We start from the raw sequence: 12841 nt of genomic DNA, 5'->3' as shown, positions 1-12841 counted from the left end.
CATATAACATACTTAAATTGCTCTGTTGTCATGCAGCTCTGGCAACTGAGATGCTAGTGAAGACCCCCTATGTGTATGATAAACAGCTTATCCTTTTCGACCACACTTTACCATTAGCTCTCAGCCATAATTCCACACACTGAGCCTGGTGCAGAGGCTCCCGTTCGTGGATATTGGGGGCCTTAACTACAGCATTTAAACATTGTAAAATAATGATCATCCCTGTGACCAAAACCAGGCATAGACCAGAGTCTCGTGGTTGTTGACTAATTTTTCTTCAACAAATTCTGTCGCCTCTTAACTCATGTAATACCACTTGGCAGGCTCCGCTATCCTTCTTTTGACAGTCTTATGACTCTCTCAGAATGCACCATGCGCTTTGTAGAGATGAAATCCATCTCTTCCGTGCAAACTGTACAGTGGAAACACAGTTCACCTTTGTTTGATTGTTTTCACTTTAGTTAAGGGACAGGTCTCCATTGTCCTTCTAGCATTCAGCTCTCCTTTACATTATAGACTCAAGGTTTGTCGAGGCACATGACATACTGGTGATTTGTGAGTACATAAGTGATAACATTTTTTATTGGGAACATGTTTGTACTGTATGAATGACTGTAAACAGTTGATAGAAAACCATCTGATTTGATAGGACTTCATGTTTCTTAGATTTAAAATGTCATAAATTGACTAAAACAGTAGGAAAAATCATATGAGTAATAAATGTACAACTCTAGACATAATGTTTGCACATTAGGCAATAAAAATATTGAGGAGATGGACTTTGCAGACCTGGCAAACGAATGTCAGGTTAGCTTTTATCTTTACTATATTGGGCACCTTTCCCTTATGATATCTGTTCTTGGGGGGGAGCTAGGGGGGACTATGGGTTTTAATATTGTGCCGATTTATCTCCTGCCCCAGATTAATAAAGGGGTGGTTCTTGCTTCTATTGACTGACATCGTTGAGTCAGATCATCTTCCCTTAAAACAGAATCTCAAGTTACCACATTAATTATTTGTTTTCCTTGCACCCTGCCCATGGTAATGCACTTTATGTGGGAATAGCACTTATATATAAAATTGACCTTTGGCTCCTTATTTTATTAAGCCTTGTCTCGGTCGATCTGATCTATTTCATTCAGCAAGCTAATTTCATCCTTTGTGTAGCGTAGAGTGGTCACTACTTTTCCTTCATCTGAGTTCAACTTCTCTGACATATGCTAGGTAGTACTAAGAGATGTGTTAAACCAGACGTGTTTCCAGCACTTGGGACTTGCTTTTGACTGAGCTGTATTAAGGAACACTACCATAGCAAAAAGAAGCTCTAAATGTGGCTTGTGTTTGGTTCATTCCTCTGTATGCAACTACTTCTGTGGCCTTGTGACCAGTGACAAACCTTCATCCAGTTCTGCCTTCACTTGTAGCTGTACTTCTCCCACTGTAAGCTTGGGTAAACAAGTCCCACCATGCCAAATGTTGTTGACCACAATGCTAGAACTGGCTGATTATATTTTTCCCTACTGCATGGGGCCAATTGACTACTTTGGCATGAAGTGGAAGGACGGGTGTCGGTGGAGGGTGCGAGGGATGACCATGTTGAAACAATAGAGGAGAACTGCAAACCCTACATTTAAGAATTTGAATTGACTAGTATAATTTAAGCGGGGTTAGGAAAGTGTGCGTGTGTGTGGGTGGGTTCCCTAAAAGAGGCGTGGCCAATGTAATTGAGGCTATGGCTTGAAACACCTAAACTTAAATCCTGGGCTTCGCACAGCATGCCACCTGACTAGTATTGCAGGCCTTTCCGTGAGCTTTATTTTACTGCATTCAGACATAACACAACAGCACACCCACTCCTAAACCAATCCAGAACTTATTGGCTTTGCCAATTCTTATTAGCTGTGTAAGACAAATGAGTAACAATGCTTTGTTTTGTTGTGAAAATGTTTAAAATGTTTCAATTATGAAAATATAAGACACTGAATTAAACATGAAGAGGTGTGTGGAAGGGGTAGCGGTCTTCATACTCTGTCACTTCTGGTCTTTCCTTCACTGAACTTTCCTCTGCACTGTGAGACATTTACACCCTTTTCCCCACATCTTTCTGAAATCCTCCATCTGCACATATCACTCCTCATCTTTTTCCTCCTCAGCGCTCACCTTGTACTTGCTTCTGCATTTACTCCCTTGCATATCCCTCACGTCTCCATCCACCATACATGCACCCACTCACTTGTAGGCACTACAATTTCTTTAACCTTCACCCTGCCAGTATTCTTTAACACTTTTTCCAAAGTTAAGTTGGCACAGTGACCATAGCTCTGTGTGCTCTACAGGGATGCGAAGGATTGGATGAACATGTATTCTGAACCGCTCTATGACCCGCTCACAGACACTGTGAGAAACTCCGATTGCCTTCAGACTCCACTTCAGACCTGTCCATCGTTCTCCATTTTAAGCACCGACCACGGTCACCTAGAGGCGCCTCATTTCACTGCACTCTATATACCAGAGTAAAGTTCTGAATGAAAAAACACTACAGAAACCCAATATCCTGGTAAAAATACACAAGCACCGCTTGGGAATGCCAGACTTCGTAAAACCAGTGAAACATAAACGGAGGCTGCATCCCTGACCTGGGTGAATTTAACGGGTTCATTGAGAAACCGGGCAGTATTTCTGCATGTAAAGTTAAGGACATGAACAAAGAGGCCGCTAGGGATCCGTTTCACTATCGGATTTAAATTACTGCCCGGTGAGAGACCCAGAAGGACCCACCCCACTTAAAGCTTAAGTTTATTAGACTTCGGATACAGTAGCATAGTGAAACGATGCTTTCTTCTGATTGGATGCTGTGGGCCTGACCTCTTGGAAAGGGTGGTTGTAGAGGGCCTAAATGCTGGGTGAGGTGTTCTTGCTGTCTGAGGTGGGGCAGATAGAGTGATCGTTAGGTGCTCAGTGCCATTCATGCATTGCTGGCAAATTGTAGTTTTAAACAGCTGCCTTTTTAAAGTATTAGTCTGTCCCCCGTCAATCCCATACAATTCAGTGGAGCAAATGTATCTAAACCAGATTATATCATTTTGCTTTGACAACAGTTTTGAAAGTCTTTTGATGCCTCCACTTCCTCAAAGTTTTATGGCCCGCTTCCTGTTTTGCTTAAGGGTTAGGATTGTTTATTTATGAACGATGATTCCCTAACTGGTTCAGTTGCATTTCGTAACTTATGTAAATATACATAGACTCCACCTTGCATGCAACCTGTCCTCCGGTTTTATTAAATTAATGATCAAAGGACAGCCTTCCGTCTGTTGCTTTAGCAGGGCCTCAAGGCCTAAATGGTTCCCAGTGGAAGGAGTGCCCTAGCGCAGTGGTTCCCAACTTTTTGACTTCTGTGGACCCCCACGTTATCATTCATGGAACCCAGGGACCCCCACGGAGTCATTAATGGAAGCCGGTGAACTAGGTCTATACATTGTCGAAGATTAGAACTCGAAAATAATACACAAACGTACAGAAGCAAACATTCCATCAAACACATACAGAAATGATAACACATTTTATTTAATTTACAAATAAAATAAAAATACAAATTTAAATGTAACAGGAAGGTTGGAGCTTTTCTAAATTCAATTGAAGTCACCCATCGTCCATAGTATATACTGTTCGATGCACCTGCACTGCTCCCACAAATCAATGTGCGGATACTAATTTAATTTTCAGTCTCCAATTTCAAATTGCTTGACATTTACAGGGAGTGCAGAATTATTAGGCAAGTTGTATTTTTGAAGATTAATTTTATTATTGAACAACAACCATGTTCTCAATGAACCCAAAAAACTAATTAATATCAAAGCTGAATATTTTTGGAAGTAGTTTTTAGTTTGTTTTTAGTTTTAGCTTTGTTAGGGGGATATCTGTGTGTGCAGGTGACTATTACTGTGCATAATTATTAGGCAACTTAACAAAAAACAAATATATACCCATTTCAATTATTTATTATTACCAGTGAAACCAATATAACATCTCAACATTCACAAATATACATTTCTGACATTCAAAAACAAAACAAAAACAAATCAGTGACCAATATAGCCACCTTTCTTTGCAAGGACACTCAAAAGCCTGCCATCCATGGATTCTGTCAGTGTTTTGATCTGTTCACCATCAACATTGCGTGCAGCAGCAACCACAGCCTCCCAGACACTGTTCAGAGAGGTGTACTGTTTTCCCTCCTTGTAAATCTCACATTTGATGATGGACCACAGGTTCTCAATGGGGTTCAGATCAGGTGAACAAGGAGGCCATGTCATTAGATTTCCTTCTTTTATACCCTTTCTTGCCAGCCACGCTGTGGAGTACTTGGACGCGTGTGATGGAGCATTGTCCTGCATGATAATCATGTTTTTCTTGAAGGATGCAGACTTCTTCCTGTACCACTGCTTGAAGAAGGTGTCTTCCAGGAACTGGCAGTAGGGCTGGGAGTTGAGCTTGACTCCATCCTAAACCCGAAGAGGCCCCACAAGCTCATCTTTGATGATACCAGCCCAAACCAGTACTCCACCTCCACCTTGCTGGCGTCTGAGTCGGACTGGAGCTCTCTGCCCTTTACCAATCCAGCCACGGGCCCATCCATCTGGCCCATCAAGACTCACTCTCATTTCACCAGTCCATAAAACCTTAGAAAAATCAGTCTTGAGATATTTCTTGGCCCAGTCTTGACGTTTCAGCTTGTGTGTCTTGTTCAGTGGTGGTCGTCTTTCAGCCTTTCTTACCTTGGCCATGTCTCTGAGTATTGCACACCTTGTGCTTTTGGGCACTCCAGTGATGTTGCAGCTCTGAAATATGGCCAAACTGGTGGCAAGTGGCATCGTGGCAGCTGCACGCTTAACTTTTCTCAGTTCATGGGCAGTTATTTTGCGCCTTGGTTTTTCCACACGCTTCTTGCGACCCTGTTGACTATTTTGAATGAAACGCTTGATTGTTCGATGATCACGCTTCAGAAGCTTTGCAATTTTAAGAGTGCTGCATCCCTCTGCAAGATATCTCACTATTTTTGATTTTTCTGAGCCTGTCAAGTCCTTCTTTTGACCCATTTTGCCAAAGGAAAGGAAGTTGCCTAATAATTATGCACACCTGATATAGGGTGTTGATGTCATTAGACCACGCCCCTTCTCATTACAGAGATGCACATCACCTAATATGCTTAATTGGTAGTAGGCTTTCAAGCCTATACAGCTTGGAGTAAGACAACATGCATAAAGAGGATGATGTGGTCAAAATACTCATTTGCCTAATAATTCTGCACTCCCTGTACAGTATATTGTAAAGTTTTGAATTGTACATTTATTCACTTTATTTATATCCACTTTATTAAGCTGTTAATTTTCTAAGCAGTCAAGGACCCCCTGGGGAGGCTTTGTGCACCCCCGGGGGTCCCCGGACCAGAGGTTGGGAACCACTGCCCTAGCTTTCATTGACTAACAGTAATACTATTTATTTACAGCGCTTAGAGAGGGCAGTGAGCAATACGAAGTGTTATAGAAAAATGTATAATAATGAAAAATCAAATGTTATATCCATTCTGTATAAACTGACATTACATCCACCCACCTTTCACCTGTGTTCGATGATCACTCAAATCTTGTATCGGGATCAGCTACAATGACCCATTTGGGGGTGGGTGGCATGTCTTGCTTTTTTTATATACATCATAGAAGAAGTCCAAGAGCAAGTAAGATAGTCCATTTTCTATGTTTAGCATGTTTTAAAGTGTAAATTTGTGCATGGCAGGTATGTATTTTAAAAAACATTCAGAACCATTGGTTGCTATTGTGGCATCTGGCCAAGAGGGGCATTTACTTTGTGGATTCCTAACTCCTGTTCTCCTGCTGTTATGGGTGTTTTATATTCAGGAGTTGGAAGGACCAGTGAAAGGCACTCTGTTATCAAAGCAACAAAAAGCAGTTTTTATGATAGAGATTAAAGTTACAAAGACCTTTGGGATGGAGTTAACCTTTTACTGAGCCATACCTGAAAGATCAAGCGTACCCCTGTGGTGTATTCACAAAGTGGATTGTTGACTGAGGGAAGGTTTGTAGCTGCCACAGGTTTCTGCTGAGCAGATGTTAGTTATCGTCCCAACTTGATTGATAGCAACATCAACAAGACGATGGATGGATAGCTTGAATTAATCTCATCCACTGGCAATCACTTGGGGTCACATTCCAGCCCACCACTTTTCACCCACCATGCTACTCTACGCAAAGTCCTGTCTTATGCAAGCAAATCAGTACTGACCCTCCTCCTCATGGGAACAGTCGATCCAGACCTGCCAGGCGAGGCTCACTCCAGAAGGGACCACAGGCAATGCCAGAACTTTTTTTGGCTCTACTTGGGTCACGTCAGTGGGGTGTAGCCGCAGTCCTGTGGCAGTGTGATCTCTGCACCTACATCTGGGCTTACCCATCGCACTTGGGGCATCAGCTGCAGCAACAAGGTAATGGCTGGAATGCTTAAATTAATCTCAACCACTGACTGTCACTTGTGTTGCATTCCAGTCTTTTATTCAATGGAGAAGAACGGTCTGGGTTACTTTCTGTCCTTTCTGAAAGGGTGCAATTTCTCATTGTCCTTATGTTCTTCTCTCTACTTCAGAGTTTCCAGAAGAACTGTTTCTGAGGGACTCCTGTCTTTGCTCTGCTGGCTGGCACTTTCTGGTTGAAGTGGAGAATCAATGGTGATCGACTCTTCTCACCAAGGGTTCTCTTTTTGCCTTAGGCCGGTGAAGAGAACATCAGGGGCATTTTTGATACTAACCAGTGTTAGTAGCGTGTTTAGTCTAGCAGGGTCCTATTTCTATCTCTGTATGCAAAGTCTGGTTTCTGGGAGCTGTGCTGGGGAAGCTTGTAGTCTGGCTGCAGTCTGGACAGAGTTGCTTCCAGAAGCTTATGCCTGAATTTGGGGTGAAGGGACGTAAGAGTGGATGTTTTCAGTCCTCAATGCTCCAGCAGCCCCCACCCTGCACAACAGCCCGAAGCAAAGTACATTATCGGTTAGAATATGACTACAGGGCACACTGCCAGGGTGAGGGAGACCAGGTTCCTTTGTGAGCCAGATGATTTACACTAGCCTGTCGGAGAATCTATGCCACCACGAACATCATGCTAAAATCCTGGGTTTATGCTGTACCAACGTAATGCATTGTGGGATGTGTGGTCCTTGTTTACTTCAGTTTATCAATCTGAACTGACACTCTTGAAAAAATGATTTGTAAAAGAAAAGCATGGGTGTGGAGCGTAACATACACTAATCTGGTAACCTAAATTAAGCGTAAAAGTACAACGTAACTCCCGCTGTTGTAGGCATACCCTTCTAATTATAGGTCTACTGCCATAAAAACTCATCTTTTTTAGCCCACTCCAGTAAGTGCATGAAACTGGATGTTTAGGGCTTTTGTGACCAACTGCTTATTTAACCAGAAACAAGTTAACAATTTCCCTAACTCTGTGAGCAATGTAATTTTAAACCTTTCAACCCATTGAGACTGCCCTAGTGAAATACTGCCCATAAGAGGGAGGGATCACCGAACTGACAACAAGGAGCACCTAATGATAGTCTGTTGTCTCACACTGCATGCGAATGTCAGGAATTAAATGTTATAATTGTGGTCTATCTGTTTGAATCTGAAAATCGATGTTTCATCCTGCGAGCTTCAACTCTGAAGCGTTTTAAAGTTTTCTAGATTGATCATTGAAAACTCTCTTTTGATCCACGTTTGATAAATGGCAAATGATTGGGGCGAGGCTGTTATGATTTATTGATATTTTTGTTTAGCTGGTTATTTGTTCCAGTGACTCGCACATCAATATTTCAGCCGCCTGCTAAACCTGTTCAACTTGTCCACGTGAAATGACCCTCTTCACAGCTAGCTGAAACTGACAATTTCAGAGATGTTTTTAATGATGAGTCTGTATTTTCCCTCTTATCACCAGGTTATGTTTTGATGCTGTTGCTTCGTTCTTGGTCAAGAAATAAGAGCTGTCTGACGCCTGTTTAAAATCGAGAACAACCTCCCTTGGCAGCATGTGACCTGAACAACACAGAACGAAGCAACCATTTTCTGAAGAGAGAAGACAGCCTGCATTTTCCTAAAAACACATTACAAAAAAATCCACCCTTTAATGGTGTGTTCTTACAATTCTGCTCATCCGCACCAGGAAAGCTGTTTGTGTGTGGTACTGCACACGGAAACCAGTCTCGCATTCTTAACGTCCAAAGTTGTAGCCCAAGGGACTACTGTTTTGGAATCCTGAGGCGGATTATTTTCCATTGGAGGCTGCACGGACTAGTTTTCCAAGATGATCGACTTGAGCTTTTTAACGGAGGAGGAGCAGGAGGCGATCATGAAAGTCCTGCAGCGGGATGCACAGCTGAAGAAGGCGGAGGAGGATAGAGTAAGGTAAGACCACTACGCTTTTTGCTCAGTTAGGCTTCAGAAATGTATTTGACATCTTGCATGGTCTCAACTCTCTTTAGAACTGTAGCAATTGACACCATGTTGAATCATACAGGATTTATGTGCAGGTGTTTTTTTTTTTTTTTTACATTATGACCAATCGCACAATAATGATGTAGGGGGCTGAGCATTTCAGAAGTTGGGTAAAGGGTAATTGAGACTTTCACTTACTTGATCAAGTCTTATTCTGTTAATTTCAGATCATATAGCATTGCCTTTTGGTGTTTTTTCCCCTAAAGAGGTTAAGGCGGGTGGTGGCTTTGTGCCCTGCTTGTTGTTAGGAGGAATCGACCATTTATGTTGTGTTAACCTTTTACTGGGATGGCTCTCTGGAGCAAGGTTGAAGAGTGTGTCTGCCTAATTGTCTCAGTAGTGCCTGGCAGTGCTGAGTTTTGGCAAGCTGCAGCATGTCAGAGTTTTTCAATCTGGGTGTGATGGCTATCTTGATAACTTGCATGTGCTTTTTACTAACGTTCGGCTGGTAGTTCTGTGGCATTCCAAGTCTTCCTTGATCAAGGCTTGTAATACACACACACACACACACTATCTCTTGACACAGTCATAAACTTCCCTAGAATACATATTTTTTTATTGCCTTTTCAAAGGTAGGGCAGGAGAGCATTTTGTAGAGACTAGGACTTAGGGGTTCTGGAATTGACAGCCTCTGAAATTAAAAAGATCTACTGTCCTTCATTCAGCCAGAGACACTACTTATCTTTACTTCTAATGTTACTTTTCACGTGATGGGGATACTGTCAGAAATAGGGTTATCGATTTAAGAAGGGGAACCCCTAACAACTCAAAAAACCCACTATGGTTAGGTCAACCACAGTTTTGAGAGAATTGCTGCTTACTCCCTGGGAGTTATGGAACAAGGAATAGGCCATTCACAGATTAGTGTGTGCTGTGTTCGTGCAGAAACCCCTGTTTTACAGTAAAGATCACAAAACCATAAAATTCCCAAACCAATTCATGAAGAAAAGAAAACAAAAAATTAAATGAAAGACAAAAGATCATCAAAACAGGTTAAGGTGAACTAGTTGTAAGGCAAAACAGGCAAACAGTTTTGTTGTGCTTCAGGACCAGGCGCGATTTCAGTTTAACCATAGTTAAATGTTTTATCTTCAGAAGTGGTCTCTGGCTGCTGGGAAAGCTTTCTCTGTTCAATTCTTCTGCCCCTGGCTCCTTAAGTTAAGCTTCTGGGCACTAGGTCTCTCTCCAGCAATGCGCACTGCAGGGTGCAGTCCTCTTTAGTCAGCTGCTTCCTCTTGGAGCGAGAAGTCCTTCAGATTTTTTTTTCTTGTGTCCCTGTGGCAGGTAAACAAGAGTCCAACCACTTGTTCCTTGGAGAGCTGTTTCAGTTCTAGGCTCTCGGCAGGTTTCAGTTGCTCTTGTGGCCGTGTACAAATCCCCATTTTCAGCAGGAGCAACGAGTCCGGAGTGTTCCAGGTGAATGCCTTCTTCAGATTGACTCTTTTCAGGTTCTGAAAGGTTCTGAGGAAATGGTGTTGAAGGTGACAGATGTATCCTGTGCGCTAGCCAGTGATGGGAGTAAGTCTACCTCCCTATCTTAACAATTGTATCAACTGCCCCTCTCCCCACCCCTACTTATTTTTTCAGGACTTCCTACGTGCCTTACTGTAAAATTATCAAGGAGCCCATGTTTGAAGATGGCAGGACCCAGCTTGCCACTAGGTAGGCCAGTCTTCACCTTCTTGCCTACTCCCCAACCTGACAGGATCAAAACTAGCTTTGCCTCCGCGTAACTGTCTAGGAAAGCCCTGGGGATGAACAAAAGAAATCCTCCTTGGCATCTCCAAGTTAAGAGAGTTAGTTCTACAACTGCTCCTTGTTCTGTCAACTGTTTCTGTCTGCTCCCAGATGGTGAATCCCTGTTGCCTGGTTAACAATCAACTCCCAGTGGCCTTTACTGGGTCCAGAGGCAGGCCATTGTTCTGTGAGCCAGAGTTAACTTTCCCAGCCAATGATGTGTATTGTAGCTCTGGAAGTGTGATAAGTGGCAGGACTGGTCTTCTGGTCTTGTTTAATGCAATCACTACATACTGAGGCACAAGGCTGCTGAGGACTTTAGTTCCTAAAAGCGATTGAGCAAGTGTTCAAGAATCCTCAATTGACTTGTCTCTGAGAACATAGGATTTCAGATTTTTTTCTTTAGGATGGGCAAAGAAACTTTGAACGAATGTTGCTACTTTTCAAATTGGAGAGCACAGTTGGTATACATATATAAAATATGCTCTGTCCCAGTGTCCTATTTGACTTGGGAAGAGCACAAGCCTATGAAACCTGGTAAAATCTTATGATGATAAACATATTTTTCAAAGAACAGATCAAGCAGCACCATACTATGTGTTCAGATATAATTTGCAGTGTCCGTTTTTCGGTTTCAACTGGTTAATGCTGGTAAAAACCCACTGGGAAACCTAACTGGCTTTCCAGTGGAAACCACTGATTTTCTCTTTAGTAGATGGCAGTAGGGAGTTCATAGACTCAAGTAATAAATTGTTTACAACCTGTGAACCTGGTGCTTTGTTGACTCTGGATCCAGCCTCCTAGGGGAGGTTGTGGTGGTGTTCTAGATTGAACTATGTTATTATTGCCTTTTTTTACAGAAATACATGTACTGCTTACTTTGTAAGGAACTCTAGGGTAATTTATATAATCTAGCATTATAATCAATATGGCCACGATTGAGTAAATAAACAAACATGTTGGTAATAAGTATGAAACGACGAGATGTGCTAAAACTAGATTTTCTCACTAGTATCCATTATGTATCTATCATGACATCCAGCTATCTGATTTGGGAACTTAAAAGTTAGCAGTTCTTAAATTCTGAACAACCTGCTGATCCTCTGTTGCATGATATTGGCTGACAAAATGCAGGCATTTTCGTGCTAGGTCAGCATTGAATTGGGCTTCTTTTTGTTGGTCACTAGCATGGATACAGTTGCACTGTAAATATAATTGTATCCGTTTGCTCTTCAGTGCTCGATGTGCAGTATATTATCCATTCTGGTTCACAGTTGAATTTTGATGATCATTGCCTGTTTTTTTGCAAAATATATGTATTATTTTGGTTTTCTTCGAATTTACAGGTAATTTTGTACAGTACACAAACCAGCATTTTAAGATCCTATAAACCAGAATCTTGTAATGATTCAGATTAATATGGCACCTTGGCCATGACACTCTCTTGTAGTCATGCCACCCAGGTCACGAGCACAAGCTTAACCCAGCAGCATAAGCATACATCCGTATGTACCCGCAACCACTGCTTAATTTGTAAATAAAGAGGTGCTGGTGCTCAAAGCCCTTCTCTTAAACACGAGGTTGCTGTAATTAAATCTACCAGCACTGAATACTTAGGCAGCGTAATCCTGAAGCCATCTCGGGCCTCTTCAATCCATTTACGGCCACCCCTGCACCTTCAGCTCATCCTGCAGCTTTCTGCTTTCTCTCTTTATGACGCTTTTTAGTTTTTCCTTCTTCTGTCTTTCCCATATGCGTCTTTTGCTCGCAGCAAATGCTTGAGGCATAAGAATAAGCCCCGGCCCTCACAAATAAGTGCCGGTGCTCAGCACCGGAAACAACAAGCACAAATTAAGCACTGCCCGCAACTCAGGGAAGGCTTTTCATGATGGGTATAGTTTGGAATTCACTCAGCTGGAAGTAGAAGTGTGGCCAGTGCATACATAACAACCCTCCCAATTCAGGCAGGAGACTACAGATTTCAAGGCTAGTCTCCCGCACCTGATCCCTGCATGCAGAAACCTGATTAAGATTGCCAAATCGTGATCTGCTGGAAACACGGCAGCTTGAGCTCAAAAACATATATCTTGAGCCAGAACGCTTTGCCTTTAACTCTTGTAACGGGAGGTTACAGGGTGTGACAGGCCTCAACGTTTTATTTTTTGGCTCCGTTTTTGTTTGTGCTATATTATTAAACTGCCAAAAATGAAATGCTGATTGTCTGTCACTTTACATGCCAATAGACCCGATTCAGACAGATCATCCTTAAATCTAAGTCGGTGGGGAAAATACATTCTCCTGACTAAATGTATGTTTTTTTAAACCTCCCACTTGCCTGCTTTAAAATGTTAGCATGTATGGCAATGTGAGCAGATAGTTTAGAAAATGGGAACACCCACCCAAGCATGATACCTCATTTCATGTCATCTTGGCACGTATGCATGAATTGCTGTAGAAATAAGCAGTGCCGTAGAGCCATGGCAATGGAGCACCTTACAAACACCGAAGGCATTGTTTAATTTGTAAAAGTATAAGTGCCGGGGCCCATGGCGT

The 12841-nt window shown here is 42.2% G+C and overlaps 1 protein-coding gene across 19 annotated transcripts in view; it reads left to right on the top strand.

Moving 5' to 3' along the window:
* The window catches only part of SYTL2 (synaptotagmin like 2), a 389039-nt gene that overhangs the window by 127409 nt on the left and 248789 nt on the right, over positions 1–12841 (top strand). For all 19 annotated transcript variants that reach the window (XM_069203964.1, XM_069203962.1, XM_069203967.1 and 16 more), the window contains one exon: positions 7995–8461. In XM_069203964.1, the coding sequence (XP_069060065.1) occupies positions 8361–8461 (101 nt within the window). In that variant the 5' untranslated portion in view covers positions 7995–8360. The remainder of the gene's footprint in view (positions 1–7994; positions 8462–12841) is intronic.

The sequence above is a fragment of the Pleurodeles waltl genome, chromosome 8, assembly GCF_031143425.1.
Source record: "Pleurodeles waltl isolate 20211129_DDA chromosome 8, aPleWal1.hap1.20221129, whole genome shotgun sequence".
In the NCBI taxonomy this organism is placed as follows: domain Eukaryota; kingdom Metazoa; phylum Chordata; class Amphibia; order Caudata; family Salamandridae; genus Pleurodeles; species Pleurodeles waltl.
This window is presented reverse-complemented; position numbering and strand designations above follow the sequence as displayed.